The sequence below is a fragment of the Hemitrygon akajei genome, chromosome 15 (genome assembly GCF_048418815.1).
Source record: "Hemitrygon akajei chromosome 15, sHemAka1.3, whole genome shotgun sequence".
Lineage (NCBI taxonomy): Eukaryota > Metazoa > Chordata > Chondrichthyes > Myliobatiformes > Dasyatidae > Hemitrygon > Hemitrygon akajei.
In genome coordinates this window covers 86,004,906-86,026,999 of record NC_133138.1, presented here as the reverse complement: position 1 = coordinate 86,026,999, position 22,094 = coordinate 86,004,906, and the positions used below count along the sequence as shown (strand labels likewise).

Here is a 22,094-nt window from a genome sequence, read left to right as displayed (position 1 = left end):
CTCCTTAAAATGAATGATGTTATTGACCTCCTGCCACTAACCACCCCTCGGCTTCACCATCATCTTCCTGTTGAATCTGCTCTATCCTTTCATTACTTTGACTCTGTAGAAAGTCCCGCGTTGTGTTTAAATAGTGGCTAGGTCTTTATCTTACGATGATACCGAAGGTCTTGAGAAATAAATTTAGATCACTAGCTGGATATTTTAGCTTACTGGTCTTGACTGGAAACCTAGTTAAACACCACTACCTCTTTCTACATGACGGCAAGCGTAATGTATGACACCAGCCGTAGCTGTATGCTCCTGGAACACAAACAATCATGCATTTCCCGAATCGGTCTGCTCTTTATTTGGACACAATTTAGCCCTGAAACCCTGCACAACAAGAATGGGAGTAATTTATCCACTGTTTTTTGTTATGCATTCGTAGGCAAGCGGTACAGGTTGGTAATGAGTGGGGTACGCTCCGATTATTTAGAACCGAACAAGTGAGAGAATTCCAGAATTTGCTGTAGAGGGGCTCCCTCACAGGCGTCCCACAAACTCCGTCCCATGCCTGCCTTAAGAGTTTTGATGGCTTGTTGCATAGAAGGGTGTCCAATAAATAGAAGATCAAATTATTGCTGTGCCCAGCACAGTTAGCAGGGCTGTGGGTTAAATTAGAACCCACTCAATGAGATACTTATTTCGCTCAATTATTTAGACTGAAATATTTGCGTATATACTTACTTCAGGAGCCGAGGAGACCTAGTGAGATCTCAAATCAACATTAAGGCAACTAAGCAAAGGCAGGCGGATATTTCCCCTATGTCCTTAATCGCAGTTCTGCCGGATGAATATTTGGATTTTACTGACTCGGGACCAACTCTCCAAATCTCCAACTAACTACTGGTCCTTTCATTATAATTAGCCACACCAAGGTGCCCGCTGAAGTGTGGAGTGAATGGGATAGGAGATCAGACAGTATGAAGAATGTGTTGAAGTTTGGAGTTCAGCAATGCTTATCTTCAATTTCGCAATGGCTATATTCAATTTATCAATGGGTCTCTATGGCCTGTTTCAATCTTGCAATTACAACGTTAAACTAGATTTCCCAGTTTTAAATTAGAAGAAATCGGCAGTTTAGCCCCCGCTCATAACCCTCGTCGGTGGTTCAGGAACGTTGTGCAGAATGGGCTGATTTTGTTTCAATGGAATTGTAGCATCTTAATTTTGTGCGGGGATCCGGAAAACTCTCTGGTGGTATCAGTCACCAATGAGGCTGTGTGTTTCATAACTGTGGACCCCCGAATGGGAATGTATGTAAGGACTTCACTGTCTTGGACCTCTCTTGTCCTACAAGATAGGGAAGTGTTCTTCCTTACTTAATTGTAGATCTACTCTGAAACTTTTTGTCGAACACAGAACAGCGCAGGAACAGGCACTTCAGAACACGATGTTACCAATTTTAACTGCTTACCTACCTGCACACGGTCCATGTTCTCCTTTGCCTGCCTGTTCTTGTTAAATGTTGTTTCCGCTACCTTCCCTGGTAGCGCATTCCATTACCGACTTCTGTAGGTAAGACCAAAACTTGCCCGCACATCTTTAAACTCCCCCCCCCCCCCACTTTAAATATATTCCTTCTGAAATTTGTAATTTCCACCCTATTTAATGCAGAAAGCCTTTTGGCATCTACAGATATCGATAGTTAAATAATTCGAAACAAGGTTTGCTTTGCTTTCGTTCAGGAAAAGAAATAAAATGATCGGTTTGAGCAATTTATTGCATTATCAAAAACAGGAAAAAAAACAGAAAGGAAATTAGATCGGTACTTATCAGGCTATGCTAAAGTTTAGAAATATGCAAAGTTTAATCGAATATCGCCGACTTCCTGCACCAGCAAATCTATAATATGCATCTCTCAGCCAGTGATAAATCGATCGATGCCATAACTCGCTCATTCGGCATCCTTGTCAACACAATCTATTATTCAAATTGACCCTGCACCACCCCCTCCCCTCCATTGCCCGGCTGGCGGGTATAGCTGGGCTCGGCTCCAAACAACTGCGTTCGGTTGGAATTGGCAATCTTGTCTTGACCCATTGACCAGTTCTTGTTAAAACTGATTCGAGTTCTCAGTCGGTGATCAATGTGGATGTGTACTGTGTCGTTGATTTCATTTTTTCTCTCTTCTGCACACGAATTTGGTATTCAAAGTGTTCCGGCAGTCTCCACTCAAACACTTCAGCTTAAAGTATCCATATAGACTGCTCAAAATGTGGTTGTAGAAGCAACTCCAGAAAATGGTGAAGCTGCGAACTGGGTTTTAAAAGGCCAGTTAGTTAGTCGGAGCTACCTGGGTTTTTAAAAAGCTGTTGAGTTGCCAAAGTTGGCATCATTTTTAGAGGGAAATGTCTGCCCGTATGGAGTAGCCTGGGTTAATGTCCTGGTTAACCTCCAAAGCCAGCAACACCTATAATGTAGCACATTCGACCCAGGTAACATTCCCACCTATCCCCAAGAGAGATCTCCCGTTTTGCTCCTACATCTTCGCTGCAAAGAAATCAGAATTCAAAGAGCATCCTTTTTGTATGTGTCTTTTTACCGTGTCCGTACGACCCCGGACAACTAAAACACGTCGAGAAATTCTCACCCCACCCCACCCCTTTCGGATTCCTACCACTGAAACTTTGAGGGGTTGCGACGACTCCCAGGTGGACACCGTCAGCTCGTTGGAACGATTGCTGGAAACTTGTTTTCAGTTGGGTGGATCCTGTCGGCGTCAAAAACCACAAGGGCTCTTCCCGACTGAAAGAACAGTTGTGCTCGAGATTAAATGCGATCGAAAATGTGGATGGCAAACGGAATTCTGGAATGAGGCTAAATTCCAGAATATGCCTGGTTACTAAAGGCCAGTTCATTATTTTTCCTTCGGCGAGATAGTTTGTGTAGACTACTTACGTCAGTTGACAACAGGCTGTCGCGATTCGAAAAATATCCGCGGGAATGTAAAGCGCAAAGTAAGTTTTTATGATTGTATGAGGGTTGTGGGGTGGAGTTGGTAATTGAATGAACAGAGGAAGTGAAACGTTTATCCAATTTGTTCTAAACTGTTACTCTTTGACACCACGCTGTTGGGAAAATTAGTCTCCACGTTGACATGAGGACTATCTGCAGAGGAAATCACGTTCGCTTTTAAAGATAAGACAACATGATTTCTCTCGCAGTTTATAATCGGGTCTCGGACAGACTGAATGAGGTGGTAACAAATGGTTAGTTTATATGAAGTGTCTTAGTGTATCTTTTCTTTCTATCGGGCCACTTATGGACCATGTAAAAGAAGGCACTGATTTTCTTCCTCTAACCCACGCAGTTGTCCCATTTTATAAATAGCCCTGTCAAAAGACGAGACCGAGGGAAGGGTGTGTAAAATTGAGGCATTTTTAAAGAATGCCCAGATTCGTGATGAACTTAATTCAAGTTATTAAAATTAAATCCAACACCGTTCAACCACTCAGCTTCTTTCTCCATCTTCAGGAACCTTCTGCTCGCCCGCAAATTGACGTGATCTGGTAACTCGTGTTGGCGACGTGGGAGTGGGGGGGGGGGGGGGAGCTTTCCTCATCAAAAGGAGGAAGCTTAGCGGTGTTTGCCGCTCGTGCCGAAAATTCCCAGATGTTTTGGAAGGTGCAAGGTCGCGAACTGCTGTACAGAGAATGGTGGTTGTTTAAAGCAAATAGGGTAAAACAGTTCGCCAGAAGTGGTCGGATCCCTGTAAATGTATTGGAATCTGGTCTCCCTTGGCAGGGGCTTAGTTACATACAGAACCTGATGTTTTAAAGTATTCCTTTCTCCCAAACTTTCCGGCATTCCATGACAAAGTCTTTTACAACCCATTGAATTGACTGTCTGTACACGACAGCAGCTGGAGAAGAGTGCCCTATGCATTGGGCCGGTGTTTCACCGTGACTCTCGGTGCACTCGGCACCCACCCTGCTTCAGGGGAAGATTTATGCTTTTTTTTACAAGGGTAATACCTATGGGCAAGCGGGTTAAACTCCGGCTTTATCTTTCACCAAAACAACTCGGTCTTGTTTGAGCACTGTTACTGCAGACAGGAAATGTGAAAGCTGACAACTGCGATATTATACATTTCAGCAAATGAAAGGCGAAGTTTCAGATGTTAACTAGGATAAAGAATTATATTTCCGAGACCTGTGAATTTATTTTATCTCGGTGACATAAAGAAAGGAGGCAGTAAAATGTAAATGCATCGGGCGAATTTGGAGCAGTTATTTCATGAATCTCATTTAAACTGGCCACTGGAAAGGAGAGCAGGAAATGTTCAGTAGTTCGGGATGTGGCTTGGGGGTGGGGGGGGGACACATTAACAACTTAGCTCGGTGACCTCTTGGCAGTATCTCCTGGATATTTCTACTACTGAAAGGTTTTAAGATTCTCATTCGCTGTTAACTTGTCCTGGACTCTTCCGTCCGCTCTCGCAGCTCCCATTCTGTAATACCCGAACTCGACCACTGGGTGTCAGTGTTGATATTAGAACGGCAGATATTGCTCTGGCTCGGAGATGCAGCTGCAGAGATAGAACCGGGTCAGGAAACGGCACCGCAAACTTTGCCCTCATCCTTTCCCGAAGTACTGTTTGCGTTAACCCTTTAACTGTTTTATTGCCAAGTCAGAGTAGCAGCGATTTTATCCAAATATCTGTGATCTGTTTAATGCGATTAACTCTATCCCTTGAACCAAAATCGTTTGGCGCTTAAAGGCGAGACAATCAGCAAAATAAGAATGGAGGCATGGGGATGGTGGGTTTTTAAACCGTAGCGCCTTCTACATTTCTTTGTATGCGTGGTCTGGATATGTGGCTATCGAGTGAGTGTGTGTGTGTGTGTGTGTGTGTGTGTGTGTGTGTGTGTGTGTGTGTGTGTGTGTGTGTGTGTGTGTGTGTGTGTGTGTGTGTGAGAGAGAGAGAGAGAGAGAGAGAGGGGGTGTGTGTGTGCTTTTGTGTTTTCAGATATTTTCAGTTTGTAACCCCGGGGCAAAGCCCGAAACAGCCTGACAGTCGACAGTCTGTGCTGAGATATCCCGTGCTACCACATCTCTGCTTGGAAATAATTTTTCGTCATTAAACCTTTTATATAGCAAGTCATATTCTTTTTATAGGAAGAGGAAACCCACGCGGCACCGTACTCCAACAATGTGTCTATCACTTTCATTTGGCTCACTTTTCAAAATCCTCCCTACTCGCCTGTTGCCACCCCACCTCACCGCCGCCTTGGGTTCTTCTGTCTGCTCAGAGCTGACCCTGGGAATCCCTCTCCTCGCTCTCTTGCATTCCATGGTCGACACTTGTTAATGCAATAGCAATAGACCCTCTGGTCTGGAGCTGACCAAAGCAGGGTAAGACCATGGGTCATTTTTCGGCCAATGCTTCCATGTATTTTCCACTCATTCCCGACCCCTGTCATAACTCATCTCTTTATGCCTGCGTTTAGTACTATCACTATCCTCAATCCCTGATCTTAATGAAGGTAGCAAAACCACTCGCCAGGTGGCTCAAAACTGGGTCTACTCCCTCCTCGCTGTTCAGTCGGACTAATTTTTCCAACCTGTCAGTTGTATGGATATGCTCGGAAGTTAAAGTTTTCTCTTTATGGATGTCATGTAAAGGTTAGGTCTTTTCTTACCCATTGTTCATATCGGTATGTGTTGATAAACTACATGTACGTACACAGTTAAGAGGTGCATATGTGTGATTATGAAGGCTGATAACTCCGGAAATTCGAACGCAGCAAACGACTGGAGACTTAATCATTCCTGTTCCTACTCCTTTCCCCAGAAACTCATTGCATTAATCTCTTAACTGACTAATCAGTTTGTTAATTTGCGTAATTTTTTTTAACCATGGTAGTCTGCAATCGTATCACACAACTGTTTATCAGCGTCACCCTCACTCAACCCCGCCCCAGCGAACCTCTATGTTCATTGCCCTTGTGAATGCGAAGCTAGTAACGTTATTATTAAACCCAGAATATAATAAATAACTTAATTTTCATTAGACTTATAAATGTTGGATTCATAACAACATATTTCAGGTATTGATATCCTAATGGCAAATTCAGAATAAACTTCAAAAGGCGCATTTCCACAACATTGATAGGAAATAACACTACAACTAAAATTATGTTGTTTAGTGTAGGTTTGATGTTTATCAAACATTTCCTCTTCCACGAGCCTTTCATCTGATGACATCCTGATAATTACCGTGTGAGCGGTCTGATAACATAGAAGAATGACACGTTTAGTTCTGTTTGGCTGGACGAGTGCAGCGACGGCCACACGTCGCCGTTAGATGGCGCGCTTGTGCACAGAATGCCCATCAACCTGACTGCTGTTAATGAGTCGCACTGACTTCCCCAACCTTCTCCGGTTCTTGTTTATTCAATCCTTATTATCTTCACTCTCTGTCTCCTTCAGCTCCCCCCCCCCCCCCCAACTTCTCATTCTTACAAGTCACCTTCTCTTATTCTGCCCCTTAGTTATTCCCCATTCCAAGTCCTTCGACATTTTCTGAAAGTTTACATTTTCGTTGCAAATAAACCTATTATTCCGAGCTCCTGCTCTCAAACAAGTAAAAGGTCTGTTAAACATACATTTAATGAACTGGAGCATTTGGGTTTGCAAAGTGTTAAAGAGCTGCAGATTGTGTTGGTATTAATATATCGCGAGTCAATCTGAACGATTTTACGTGGCTTTAAAAACAAACTATATTATAAGTCTAAAACCAGACAAGGCTCGTGCGCGTATAAACATATATAGAAACGCTCATTAAACTGCGGCCAATAAAATTAAAATTAAAATAAATAGTGGGAAGAGATTTTGAAGAAACTGGGGTGTGTAATTGCACACCGATTTAGGTTGGAGTTAGGTTGCGCAATGGGACTCAGTCCTTGTCAACACTGTACCTGACTCCAAAAAATAACTGAGCCCTGAAGGCAACAGGAAAATAAAACCAGCGCTAACACTCCAGCAGCCTGGGAGATCCCTCCGAACTTTTTTTCAGATTAACAAACGTCTCTCTCAGATAGTCGTCCAGTGTTTCGTTTGAGGAGCTGCCTGTTAAACCTATTCCCAGGATGCTATTTTCCCGTAGGAATGTTCTTACCCCTACCTTTGACCAGTTGCATTATGTAAGGCTTTGCAAATTACTAGCACTAACGGCACGACGATTTAACGGTTCGCATATCTTTGACCAACTCAATGAAAGGTGCAGTTTAAAAAAATGCTCAAGATCCCGTCGCAGAATTTGGTTTTCCTAGTGCGCCGTCCTCAAGGAAAAAAAAGAATTTGAATATTTGAGAGCCACGATATCTTGCCTAATACAAACCCTGGAAGAAAATGTCACGGCTGAATATACGACAGAAATTCAATAAGACTGAATGTGTTGGAGTTCATTCCGTTCTTCCCTCGCATATTTCGGGTCTACAAGGCATTAAAAACATTTATGCCGTTCAGTAGAAGCGATTTAATGTAAAAAATAAAACGCCTTTTTACCTAATCGATGGGACGAAATCATTAACTTTTCCCAATATTATTCAACGGCAATGTCGTTTAAATAATTGTTTTAATTGGGTCAATTTGTTACTTGGGGGAGAAACTGTAGGAAGCAAATAAATATTTTATCGCATGCATTCACGTGTGTGCTAGTAAAAATCCTGATGTATATTTAAAAGATCACTGTCATCTCTCAAAGCTGATGGAACCTTTGTACAAAGCTGTACTAAAGCGAAGTAACACTTTTCAGCCTCCTTCGCTAAAACGCCTTTTCCGGGAAGGATCTGTAGCTATCGCACTGGTTATGATCGATTGGAACAAGCAATATTTAATAATGAAAGAAATGACCCTGTGATAACTATCTCCGCAGTTTTATTCTGCGGTATAACGGAATTTTGCCCGGGATTCTATAAGTTTTTCATGCTCACTACTTTATTTCGAGTTTTACTTAATCGGTGTGCGCAAGGTATGGATAAATTTAAATATTTAATGTGATTTTACCAAATTCTCTCCCCTCGTCTAAAGTGACATGGGAAAATTGGAATGAAGTATTGACTGAAACTGAATTAAATTGTTTTCATTTTTATATCATCTCTCTCCCTAACCCCCCAATCAAATTCGCAATTAATCGAGATTAACGCTCTGTGCTCGCTCGGCGATCACTTCCCTAAAGAGTTGGGACCTATTTTCCTGGTCACGTCCGGAATGCCTTTGAGGCGCTTCATTTCCTTGTCCAGAATTACTGTGGTTACGGTGTGGAAGGTCCATCTCCTCGCCTGGATATCAACATTCAAATGGGACCACCCCTCAGGACACCCCGTTCGTTGGAAGAGCAGTGCGGGCCAATGTAACTTTGGCTCTGTTTTCCTCACCTTCCAAAACGTAGCCTTGAGCAGAAAGTAATTTACATTCGATCGGTCAGGATTGGGGGTAGTGTGGGGTTTGGGTGGAAGATGAGATGGGGGTGTCTGGGCGGCGTGTTTGTGTTTTGACGGGAGATGGATTAAAACAATATTCAGACCCAAATTCCCTGAGTTCTTGTGGGAGAGAGTCAATTTCTCCATTAGTCAGGGTGTGAGTGAAGGTTGCCGTCTGCATAGTGATTCTATAGCAAAGTTATGTTCTTCTGACGTGTTCCCAACTAGCGAGGATGAGAATAAAGTTCAGGCGACAGATACAGGGAAAGCTCTGGGATCCGAGGTCGGAAAAAGAGCTGTCCGTTCCAGGCTCTCTTACCAGGAATTTCCCCCCTGTTAAATCCAGGCGAAAAGAAACAATTTTGAACGGTGCTACATGCTGTACGTACGGTTATTAAATGCGAGATAAACCCTTATCTGTGTATGACGTTAATACCCATGCACTCACATAAAAACATTCAAACCTACAAGTCATGGTGAGCATTATTCTGCTTTATAAAAACAAAATAATCACACCTCTTGTTTGTAAGATGACCATTCGTGTGCATCTAGTTCATTTACTTTTTATCTTTCGCTATAAACTATAATTGATAGCGAGCATCAATTTCTAACTGTTTGCGTTCATATTGATAAGGTGAGACAGAGCGGAAGTATTGGTACATGCTGTGTGTGTGATCAGTGTGTCTATTGTCTATACATGTATTTAACATATGTGCAAGTCGTGTGTGCGTTTTGTTAGGCATTGTGTGTGAGCACATGAATGTGAGAGTGGCGGGGACGTTAGAAGTCATTTCAGGACGCACATCGGATTTGCCTAGTTGACAAAGGCCCTAACGCCAGCCCATCCTCTTCAACTCTTGCCAAAGATATTTCACCCACCAACGCTTCTCCAAGAACTTTCCAAGACGAGTACCTATGGGAAGGAGCAAAGCTGTCTGTGTTGATTTAGCAGCCTCACCCTTGTACAGGTGTGGAGCGGGACGGTGGGAAATACACACCTCAGCGGCGTTGGCAGATCAGGATGTGCGACTCCGGGTGAAGTTGCAAGGTTGCTTGGCGAGCGATGATCAACACACTCAGATCAACCCAAGTAAACTCGTGTGAATTTTTTTGCAGAAAAATATATTGTTCATAAAATAAATATTTCATAAAGACATTGTATGTAACCAATATTCCAATGGGACAGATTGTATTTCTAAAGAGTGAATTCCTTCTACCTTTGCCGCTTTGTTATGTCAAATATGAAAAGAACAAAACATGTTTTACTCTATTGTCAGGTTTTGCTGTCAATCATGAGCACGCCGCATCGCTATTGGCTCAGGGTGGAGGCGGGTTTTACCATATTTGGTATGCATCGTTCAACCTCTTCCCCCCCCCCCCCCCCCCACCAGCTCTCCAACCCTCTCACTTGCCGCGACCCATACGGGAGGCTGCTTGCCCTCGGGAAGAGACAGGGGTTAGAGTGGGGTAGCTCAAAAAGCGTGGCAGCGAGAGAGAGAGAGAGAGAGAGGTAAATCCGAATTCCTTCAGGGCAGTCGGCTCCCATCACTGACTCCCGCCCGCCCCCTCCCTCTCCGCCTCCCACCCCGAGAGATCAGAGAACAAGCATTAGTCCCACCAATAATAGCCACCCCCCCGCTCTGAAATCCCCGCATCGTTCACAAGGGAAAACCTCATCGTCCCGCATTTCCATTCATTCGCTACACCGCAGATGCGACCGTTTGTGAATACACACACACACACACACACAAACACACACATACACACACACACTCACACTCACACACACACTCATACACACACACTCACATACACACACACACTCACTCACAGAGCAATAGAGAGAGAGAGAGAGAGGGAAAGAGAGAAAATAAACTTAGTTTTTCTAATTAGACCATGACACTTGGTGCTCCGAAGCCTGTCAGTCCGGCCTGATTTTTCCGTGTGCTTCAATCTCACCTGCTCTCTCCACCTTTTGACCCTCTTTCTTGGGAATATTTTACTTAGACGGATCAGAGTGCCCCCCCTCTCCACTCCCGTTCTCCCCCCTCCCTCTCTCTCTCACCCATCACTTTTGTTCCCTGGTGACCAGCGCAACACAGTTATCACTCTATTATTTTTGCACTTTTTTTGGAGGATATACTTGACGGCCGTAAACTGCGTTTCAACATCTTTAACTGTTCTGGTGGCTTTTGACGGCGGCGAGGAGAGAGTGGGGGAAAAGACTAGCTTGTTCCCATGTTTGGGATTCAGGAAAATATACAACGAAGCGGGGGCAGCATGAAGGAAGAACCGATCGGAAGCGGAATGAATGCTGTCCGCTCCTGGATGCAGGGAGCCGGGATAATGGATGCAAACACGGCCGCTCAGAGGTAGGCATGGCATTGCTGTTCATGATTAGCCCGCACCTCCGTAATATCAATGTACGTATTTATTATGCTCGGTAGATCTCGTAAAAATCGGTTTCGAGATCAAACCAAGCTCGTATATTTTATCTGACATCTTTTAAACATTTCTTTTGCGATCATTCATTGTCTGCCTGTTTTTGAGTCTTTTCGCTTCTTGGATGAATGTATAAATTGCCATATTGCGACCATCGGTATTTTGCGCTACGCTCTCCCCGTTATGCTGTCCCCGTTAGCGTGACGCTAACTTTTCCAAAAACGTGCTTTTTTAAAAGAAAACGATTTAAAACCACTAATACTACAATAATGCAAGTTTTGTTGTAAGCGCTGCGACTGGTTCCCGGAATCACTAAACTGGCGGGTTAAACATTTCATCGTTTCTGACACTACATTGCAAATTAACCAGGAATTTCGTAAAGTACAAAATTATTTTGGATTTAGGTTTAGAAGAAGTTTAGTTAATGTAAATTTTGTACATTGTCTTGAGAAGGGATAGATTTTGGAGTTCTTTTGTCATTCGGTGTCTGTTTTCCGCTCACCGACTCCCCCTGCTCTTATTTGCCCGCAGTGGAGTCGGTCTAGCCCGGGCACATTTCGAGAAACAACCGCCTTCTAATCTGCGCAAATCCAACTTCTTTCACTTTGTACTGGCCCTATATGACCGCCAAGGTCAGCCAGTGGAAATAGAGCGGACAGCTTTCGTGGGCTTCGTGGAGAAAGAAAAAGTAAGTTTAATTTTGTTTCTGGAATAAAAGTTTGAGACTAGCTTTTGGGAGACGGAACAAGCGGGAGTGTGATTGAACTGGATATCAGTTACCACCACTGAGATCGCAGTGATTTCTCAATATATTGGCAAAATACTGTATAATATGGACAACTGCCGTACTCGAATTAAATCGATATTTTAAACTCTGTCTCCACTTCTTAAATTTAAAAAAAAGAGAAAAAAAGTAATTGACAATTTTCCATTAAAAATGATAACTCAAAAGCAAATTACCCAGATTTTAGGCGAGCGAGTTACTGCGCGCATCGAACAGAGCGGGATCTCTCACCTTAAAACTTTATACAAGGAATTTTAAATTGCGGTTTCGCTTTATTTAGTGGAGCTTTTTTAAAAAAAATCGCGTTCTTTTCAAACATCGTTTCAGGAATTAAGTGGAGAAAAGACCAATAATGGAATTCATTACAGATTACAGCTGCTCTACAGTAATGGTAAGTTGTTTTCTCTGAGTTGTGCTAACTTGCAAATCCGCGACAATGATTGCGGGATTCACCTCTCCCGTCCTGGGGCAGCTCAAAGTTCGCTTCCGAGAACCTCGCCCGTTTCCCTTCCGTCTCGTTTGCGCACGCCATCCCGTTTATTGGAAGTGTAATTTCTTACTGTCTCGGAACTTCACTTCTTTTAAAGCCACACTCTGCCTTCAGCTCTTTCGCTCTCTCACACACAAAACATAGGCTTTAAGTTTTCTTTGCCCCGCACATCTGCCGCCCGCCGTTCTTTAGTGCGTATTTCCAAAGGAGCAGGAGTTTTGCTGTTTAATTTTCGTTGTAGAATCACATAAAACCAAACGCGATTTGCATTAGTAAAACGTTTCCAACACTTATCCACGATGGTCCTTGATCCGCTTTTAAATAATCATCCCTCCACATGTTTTCACCTAAAAGGACTGTTCCACACTAATCACACCTTCCCATCCTCTGAGTTGGGTTCTCACACACCTGACAGGCGGGGAAAGGGACATAAAGTGTTGCTGTCGCTGTTTTAAATGCTAGTCCTAACATCTTCAAGTTGAAGCTGTCAATTTTCACTCTATTCCTATGATTAGGTATCAGGACCGAACAAGATTTGTACGTGCGACTCATAGACTCGATGACAAAACAGGTAAGCCAATCTTTAATGCAAGGATATAAAAATTATTTCAGAATGGTTAAAAAAAAGCAATTTTTATCGTGTTGGGGGAGAAGACACGGGTACTGGTTCTGATGCTTGTGCTGTACGGTTTGAAATACGAATTAAACTACCGAGAAAATTGTTGCGCGACGAAGCTGTTGTATTGTTTTGGAAAAAATAACGAAAAGGTTTTGAGGAAGTTGGGTGTTGCTGAGACGAAGTAAAGCTGCAGTTGTAATAAGCGCCACCGCGAACACTGTGAGTGTGTCTGTCGGTGAGGAGGGAGGGGTGGGACAGAGGGGTTTTTGACCAGCAGTTCCGAAGGTGGAAGAGTGAAAGGCGCAGGCTGGAACGTGATGTTCAAATCGAACAAGTTTAATGTCTCCAAACTTCAGTGGCTGTGGCATTTTCTGATGCATTTTGTTTCTGTGATTTGTGAAGTTTATCTTTGTATTTTCTAATCTATGGTGCGCAGTGTAGTTTAAAAGTTGCGTGAAACTGCCTGGTGTCCCGACTAGCTGCCTACAGTTTTTCACGTTATGCACAGGACTCTGCTATGTTTGTTTACAGTTTGGTGAGGTTCGCCACTAGATACTCCCTTTTGGGTTAATCCAACGATTACACTCGCCTCCAAGCACATATCATAATATATTCATTCTCTAACTAATGTACAGATTCACATGAGGTTAATGAGTCCCTAAGTTACAGGATTGTATTCAATTAGCGTTGATTTAATTCCAATGTTTAATATTTATTAATAATAAAAATAATTATGATTCCACAGTTTAAGGCCCAGTAATACTGTTCATGATCCATAAGTTCAAGAATACAAGAGAACTGGCCGACACGGGGTTTTTACCTGAGGCAACGTTTCCCTGCTCTACAAACTTGTGAACACTCTGGTCAATTTTAAGAGAGCTACAAACCCGAGCTATTTTGCAGCGACAACGATGAATTTTGTAATAAAATAAGAATAATTTCTTTGTCTGAATTGTCCATCTTTGCTTCCCGCCACGTTTGGTTTCTGAAATGCCTCGCTTCCTGTCCCTTAACAAACCATAACATCAGCAGGCAAATCTTGTTATGAAAATATCTCAACTGTTCTTTTGATATTTGTTTTTCTTAACTCCGCTACTGAGGAGTGTTTGGGCCAAGGAAAGGACTCATCTGTAATCTGAGAAACAATGTACAATTTCAGTAAGAAATCACGATACACATTTAAGTCAGTCCTACTTAACAACACAGAACTTTAACACGTGCGTGCAAAAGATTATAATGCACAGATTCTTTTTCAAAATAATGAAGACGCATTAATCTCAGTGGCAACCGCGTTATATCTTCTCAATATGCCTGTATATATATACTTTAATATGCTACATATTACACAGATATAAACCGTCGGTAAATAATGTCATATCAACTTTTTGATAATCTGGCATCACCAATCTTAAAATAACCTGTTGATAGTGTAATTCTATTTCTGGGCCATTTTTAACATAAAAAGTAAAATATAGCAAGTTCGCGCCACTTCATCACACTACCCCCACTTAAGTGCTCCTTAACAGCGGCGGTGTGGTGTGTCTAATGTTGGAAGGGCATTCTTTCGCTGCTTTTCTCTAAGTGGAAGGATATGATATATTCCGATTGAAGCAGTGATTTCATACAGACGATCTTTTCGATTCTAAAGGTCGAGGGGCCGTTCAGTCCCGCGGCTGCGTTTGACCTCTGAGACTCTGATTATCCCAACCCATCAAACTTCTGATATGCCCACATATACTCCTTTCTAAAATAAATCTTAGCTTTCAAGTTCAGCTTTGTTTTTCCTCCTCTCTAGCGTACACTCACTATACCAATTTTAAAACACCCCAGGTGTTTGTACGTTACATCCTAAATCAGATCGAGAATTATTCTAAGTGCTTGATCACATGCTCTGACGGTATGTGTAATAGAAGAATAATTATCTGAATACATTAAAAATGAATGAAGTTAAAAAACTCTCAGATCGCACCTCTGATCAAACGCATTACTTTCAAGGGGTTTCATTCCCACCGCCGGATTTAATACGATTTTTGATTAAACCATTTATTAATATATTATTATTTTACAATTTCCCATTTTCATTCTATGTTATATAACGCACAGAAGGTTAGTTCTGCGTTTTCCTATTTTTCTTTCGCCTCAGTCGTTGGTTTCTCTTGTGTGTCTGTAAGGGAACGGGGTTAAGATTTCACACGAAAACAGAGCTTGCGGAAACAACAGTAAACACATGCGAGCAGTTGGGGTGGCATTCTGAACGCAATTCACCATCTGTCGGCGAGAAGCTCTCCAAATCTGCCGCCCTATTTCTCTTCATCATTGTCTTGGGCCCAGAGTCTAACATGTTCTTCTTTCACCCCTCCCCCTCCACACGTTTCTGAAAGACACTCACTGATCGCGTATGGGCTGTAGATGTATTTTTGTTTGTTGTATTGCAACGTTAAATTAAATTTAATTCGGCCCTGTATTGGGAAACTAAACTGCATGTACACAGGCGACGTACGCACATTCTATTTAGACAACTGTGAAACGTGTGAGAGCATACTTTGTCAAGGGATTTTTTTTTGCAAATGTGGAAATTAACATGAAATTAGCGAACCGTGTAATGAGCATTCTATACTGGATTTCCATTTTACCCATTATTTATAGTGATGTAAGTAATATTAAAAATATATATGATGGTGCATCACAAGGTAACTATAAAGATGGGGAATTGTGCAATAATTATGCAGAGTTGCAATGAGTTCACCTATTGTGTCTAAATTATTCATAATTTGATAACTGTAGTGCTTAACACGACATAACGGTTTATGGAAATGATTTACATTTCGTTTCCTTTTGCTTAGAGAATTCTCTCAATTTGCATCTTTGCAGTTAACTTGGTTTTATAAATAGCAGTGTGTCCAGTGGTAAAGGACCAACTCCTTTATAGCTTGCAATATTTCATAAATCCTGCAACAACCTTGCATGAAAGGTTTTGAGTATTTTTTCACCAATGAGTTATTGCAGAGCTGTAGGTAGTGGTCAGTAGGTGGAGTGTTTTAATTGGCATACAATGCAGGTGAATAAATACCACCTTAAAGCAAAGGTTTTGGAACTATTGATAACCACATCTTCACCAGAGTGCCTAAAAATTTTCAGCCTTCATTTGCAAAGCACTTATTTTGCTTTGAAATACACTCTTGTTTCGCAAAATCCCAAAATCTAAAGTACTGAGATGATAAGGGTCTTGCTGGGTTGTAAATACACTCCACACAAAACTGTTGCCAGGGAGAGAATTGGGATTCCAATTTTTTCCCTTTCAGCTAATGTAGATGAAAGTTTGAGAGTGAACTATTTTCTGCTTTGCTCTTAATATGGACACTTAATTTAAAAACAAAATGTTAACCAAACGTAAAATAGGCTGCAGTATTAATATTGGTCAAAGAGATGTTAAAATGTGTGGAGTCTATCCTGGAAAAGTGTAGATTTAAATGTCTCATAAGATTATTTTAATTTGCCATCATAGCTTTGATTGAAATCCTGTTAAATTTGATGTTAAGCATGATCTGAGATTACTGGTAAAAAAAACAGTTCAACTGCAGGGATAAACATTACTACAGACCATAAATATGCAGAACTCCCTGCAAAGGAAATGAAAATAGTGGAAGCAAATTGCAAAATAGCAAAGTATCTGATTTTGTTCAGTCTTATAATTTTCTTCCAATGGCATTAGAATGTTTCATTAGGTTGATACTTAATAATTAAGTTATTGTGAGTTGTATGCTGACTAATTATCAGTTATTATGTCTCGGTACGTATGTACTGGTCACACAAAGTTTTGAAAACTTTTCTCTGCCACAGTGATTTGATATAGAGAAGCTGTACCCTGGTATTCATGTCAACTCTATTAAAAGGATTGCTTTAGAGGTTGTACATCCTGCTGTTATGTGACATGCTGCAGCATTGTGGTTATACCTTAGTCAAAGATCTAGGAGATGCAGGGAATGAAATGTAATGTGTGCAGTGACAGTTTGAGAATTCCAATTACATTTTTTTTAAAACAAATCTGTTTGACAAAACTCAGTTGTTTCACTAATGGCATTTCAGGGGAGAAGTTTATCCTGCTTACACAGTCAGGTACAAAGCCACCCACTTTTGGCAGTCAGAGTAACTAGTAATAGGCAAACACTAACCTTGCCCAGGCCAAACCTGAACTGAACTCTGAGGAGTGAGTGAGAGAAGTCCACAATCTAGTCTTTAACCCTTCTCTTTCTGTTCCAGGCTATCATTTATGAAGGACAAGACAAAAATCCTGAAATGTGCCGAGTCCTTCTGACACATGAGATCATGTGTAGGTAAGAGATGTGTATAGCTGGTATCCTGTCATACGTATGTCCAATTTTTATGGGGCATGTATTTTGACCTGTCAGCTATATTGTGCCTTCTTATATGAAAATAATATAAGAATAATCTATGTTCACGATTTCACTAACCTCCAACCTCTCCGTGCTCCAGATTAGTCCAGTCTTAGTCACAGAGGTTTTCTTTAATACATTCTAAAAATATCCAAGCAGCTATTTTTGTAAAAGCAGCAACTTCCAAAAGCATAATTGCAGTAAAATGAGCTTCAGAGTATTTGTGATTTATTTTAAAAATCACCAATATTTGATATGCCTTAAATTCACAAAAGCCTGTGTATGAAATGAGACACTGATAAACTTCCATAGGCCCTGTTAGCTTACCTGTTTTTTTAAACTGAGTGACTGTTTCTTCATATGTGTAAGCCTAGGCTGATTTGCCTGTAGAGGTGGGCTGGGGAAGACATATGTATATTCGCATCTACATTTTTTTAAATCGGGAATTACTGAACATTGATTTGGAGCAGGAAACCTGACTGTTATTTTTCCTATCTAACCCTGAAGCACTGGAGCCAATCAATGTTGTTCTCCCCAGCTAACACAGAACAGATTAGGAGTAGGACTTGGGACCTTCTGCTCTTGATTTTACTGTTTGGTTTGGAAGATTTGTGAGATTTGACAAATTATTCCATCTGACTAATGACATTTATCTCATTATAACAAATTCAGGGATTAGAAAGCCTCCCATTATAATAAATGTTTCCCAAGCTCCCAGCTGGACTGCATTAAAGACTGTGGTATACAAACCCTGTTAAAACAAACTTTGCTGTAAGAGAAAGTGATTTATTTCAAACTGGTTCCACTGCATCTTACTCTTGCTAAGTTTTAAGCTGTGTAATGACAGCTGTAATTATTTTAGCAGTCACAGGAAGTGGATAGTGCCATCAAAAAATTCCTATATGTGGTTCCAGAACAGACATAAATGTCGAAAAACCACAGCAGTCTGTTTTGAAGGAATAACATTAGTAAAGCAACTCTGTGTCCTAGTAACAAGTCTGTTCCTCCTTCTCCACCCAAATCCTTGTTCCTTTCCTAGGAAGAGCCTGTACCAGAATCTGTTGGCTGCAATGCTGAAATACTGATCTTGATATACTGTAGTCACAACACAGCATGGAGCCTGTTCTAGAAATTGTCCTTGTTCCAAGTTGCAAAGTATGTCAGTTGGAAGAGATGAAAAATGCTTGCATTTATATAGAACATGATAATGTCCTAAAGTTGTTCCCACAGTGAATTTATTGCTGAAATGCAGCAACTGTTATGTATAGTTTAATTGGAAAAGTCCTTTTCCAATATTTGAGTGGGCATCGATACCGTACGGCAGCGTTTACCATCACTTCAGGATAGATTACACTTACGACCCATCATCTAGGCAGAGTTACTATCCGTGCAGTGTAACAGTTGGGACTGCTACGTTTGGCCACTGGATAAGAGAACAGGGAAGCTCTCTAATTCAGTAGTTCTTAATATTGACTACAATAAGGAACTGTGCCAAAGTTGCTAGCTGCATTGGAGTCCCATCCCAATTCTAAACCTTCAGGGAATGAAGGGTGAAAACCCTAACATCAAATAAGTTATAAACAGGAGAAAATCTGCAAATGCTGGAAATGCAAGCGACACACAAAATGCTGGAGGAACACAACAGGCCAGGCAGCATCTAAGCAGTCAATGTTTTGAGTCGAAATTCTTCATCATTCATCAGGACTGGAAAAAAAGATGAGAAGTTAGGGCAAGAAGGTGTGGGGAGGGGAGGAAGAAGAACAAGGAGGTAGGTGATAGGTGAGGGGGAGGGGTGAAGTAAAGATCTGGGAAACTGATCAGTGAAAGAGATAAAGGGCTGGAGAAGGAGGAATCTGATCAAAGAGGGTAGAAGAAAGGGAAGGGGTAGGAGCAGCAGAGGGAGGTGATGAGCAGGTAAGGAGATGAGATGAGAGAGGAAAATAAGAATAGGGAATGGTGATGGGGAGGATGGGGAGGGTCAATTGCCAGAAATTTGAGAAATCAATGTTCATGCCATCAGGTTGGAGTCTACCCAGATGGAATATAAGGTGTTGCTCCTCTCCTTCAACCTGAGTGTGGCCTCATTACAGCAGTAGAGGAGGCCATGGACTGACATGATGGAATAGGAATGGGATGTGGAATTAAAATTGGTGGCCACTGGGAGATCCTGCTTTCTCTGGCGGATGGAGCATAGGTGCTCAGTGAAGTAGTCTCCCAATCTATGTCAGGTCTCACCAATATACAGGAGGCCACACCGGGAGCACCGGATACAGTCGATGACCCCAACAGACTCACAGGTGAAGTGTCGTCTCACCTAGAAGGACTACTTGAGGTCCTGAATAGGAGTGAGGGAGGTAGTGTAGGGCCAGGTCAAGCACTTGTTCTACTTGCAAGAATAAGTACCAGGAGGGAGATCAGTGGCGAGGGTCAAATGGACAAGGGAAGCAGGAAGTTGTGGGGGAGGAAGGAAAGATGTGCCTGGTGGTGGGATCCCTTTGAAGACAGAGGAAGTTATAGAGAATTGTGCTGGATGCAGAGGTGGGTGGGATGGTGGGTGAGGACAAGAGGAACCCTATCCCTGCTGGGGTGACAGGAGGATAGGGGTGAGGACAGATGTGTGCGAAATGGAAGAGATGTGAGTGAGGGCGGTATTGATGGTGGAGGAAGGAAAACCCCTTCCTTTGAAGAAGGAAGACATCTCATTAGTTCTGGAATAAAAAGCCTAATCCAGAAAGCAAATGTGGTAATAATGGAGGAACTGAGAGAAGGGGAGACAGGATGGGAAGAGGTATAGTCCAGGTAGCTGTGAGAATTGGTAGATTTATAAAAGATATCAGTAGATAAGCTGTCTCCTGAGATAGAACCAGAAAGGATGAAAAAGGAGACAGAGGTGTCAGAAATGGACCAGGTAAATTTGAGGGCAGGATGGAAGTTGGAGGCAAAGTTGATGAAGTCGATGAGCTCAGCATGGGAGCAGGAAGCGGCCCTAATGCAGTTGTTGATGTAGCGAAGGAAAAGTTGGGGAGTGATATCAGTGTAGACTTGGAACATAGACTGTTCCATGTAGCCATCAAAAAGGCAGGCATAGCTGTGTCCTTCCGTTTGGAGAAAGTTGGAGGAGCCAAAGGAGAAATTATTGAGAGTAAATAAATTATGGATGCTAGTTATAATAGAGGCAGAGCCTTTGTCCCACTGAGCCGACACTACCAACAAACACTCCTCTGCATCAACTCCTGCTTACTTTTTAAAAGTTTCAGCATTAGGTGAAAGTTGGACATCATATCAAATAATTCCTTACATAGTATCATAATGCACACAGGACTTTATTATATTTGATAGACACAGTGTAATCTTGATTGGTGAAATCATCAGTGGCTCTTCATGAGGAATATACAGTTCAATGGACAAGTAATGTTGACCTCTTGATCAGGGCATTCTCCCCTACCCTGAATCATTATATTGCATGTTACTGCACGTCATACGGAGAAAGTTATTTTTGTTGCTGGGGATTATTTTATGTACAGGTGTGCTCTGATGTACTTTTCACTGTATCTGAAAGGACCAGAATAAATGCAGAGCAAAAGTATAGACATGATGGTCAGCAAATATATAGTAGGGCCAAAAGGCTAATGTACTTCACTTGGAAAGGTGCTGGCAGTCCCAGAGAAGAAGCCACGATGGTCACTAAGGTGTCGGTGTTCGATATTCTTCTCCAAGCTCAAAATCCAGGTCTTACTAGCTGCTTGTGTCACCCGTAGTTCAAGTTAAAGGAATTAGCTGGGTATTAAAACACTTCACAGTTAAAATTTGTCTTCTTCAGCTAACTTCTGCTGCTTTGCAGTCATGTAAATAATACTGCATAAAGTGTTCATTGTAAAGATAACCAGTAAACAGATGAAGAGGTGTTATAAATCAAACCTTAATCCACAGTGGAAAAGTTGCATTAACAATTGTTAATGTGAAACTACAGTGACAAGTTGCAGTTTATAGAAAGAGAGTTGTCTTTTTGTAATGTAAAGTCATTCGTGATCAGGAAATTCAGTGTGCTTTACTGTCTATACATTACATCTGAAGAATTAGAACTTTCATGTTTCCTTTATATATTCAATCCTGGGATGTGGGCTTTGCAGACTGAACCAGCATTTAATTGTCCATTCCCATTTGCCCTTGAGAAGGTGTTAGTAAGCTGCCATCTTGGACCTTGAGTTGTGGATCTACCCACAATGCTGTTAGGGAGGGAGTTGTAGGATCTTGACCCAATGATGGTGAGGGATCAGGGATACCTTTCCAAGTCAGGATGGTGTGATGTTTGGAGGGCAACTTCCTGTACTTTGGCTGCCCTTGTTCTTCCAGCTGGTGGAGGCTGTGGGTTTGGAAGGTGCTATCTAAGGAGCTTGGTGAGCTTCTGTAATGCATCCTGTAAATAGTGCAAGCCCCTGTTACTGTACATTAACTGATGGTGAGTGAATGGACTGCTAGCTTCTTTGAGTGTTGCTGAAACTGTGCTGAATGTTCCGTTACACTTCTGACTTGTGTCTTGAAGCTGGTGGATAGGCTTTGAGGAATTTGGAAGTGAGTTACTCTCTGCCATGGATGTACAGGGAGCTATTTGAGCATAGCAAAGGGGGATATACAATAGCTTATTGAAGGAGGGATGATGGGCAGAATGCAGAAGAGAACTTAAGATAAGTCAACCTCTTTAAGTCAGGGAGTGGAGTGGCAATGGATTTCCAGAGAGAGGGCTTCCCCTGTGCAGGAATGGGATAGAAATGGTGGATCCTTTAAGGTGCTGGTGTGGGAGAATCCAGGGACACATTGTGAAAAATTTGGATACAGGGGGTTAATATGGAGGTCAGTTGGATTGAGATTGTAGGGCCATGGAGGAATTTTGTAT

The 22,094-nt window shown here is 41.9% G+C and overlaps 1 protein-coding gene across 5 annotated transcripts in view; it reads left to right on the top strand.

Moving 5' to 3' along the window:
* The first annotated feature begins 2,685 nt into the window (after positions 1 to 2,685).
* ebf1a (EBF transcription factor 1a) overlaps positions 2,686 to 22,094 on the top strand; it is a 484,706-nt gene continuing 465,297 nt past the window's right edge. For 2 of the 5 annotated variants that reach the window (XM_073067893.1, XM_073067894.1), the window contains exons 1-5: positions 9,861 to 10,843; positions 11,445 to 11,601; positions 12,025 to 12,088; positions 12,703 to 12,758; positions 17,067 to 17,140. In XM_073067893.1, coding sequence (XP_072923994.1) covers positions 10,710 to 10,843; positions 11,445 to 11,601; positions 12,025 to 12,088; positions 12,703 to 12,758; positions 17,067 to 17,140 — 485 coding nt within the window. In that variant the 5' untranslated portion in view covers positions 9,861 to 10,709. Of the gene's footprint in view, positions 3,003 to 9,748; positions 9,819 to 9,859; positions 10,844 to 11,444; positions 11,602 to 12,024; positions 12,089 to 12,702; positions 12,759 to 17,066; positions 17,141 to 22,094 lie in introns of those variants that run through there. The other 3 variants (XM_073067891.1, XM_073067892.1, XM_073067890.1) reach the window with 3 other exon arrangements.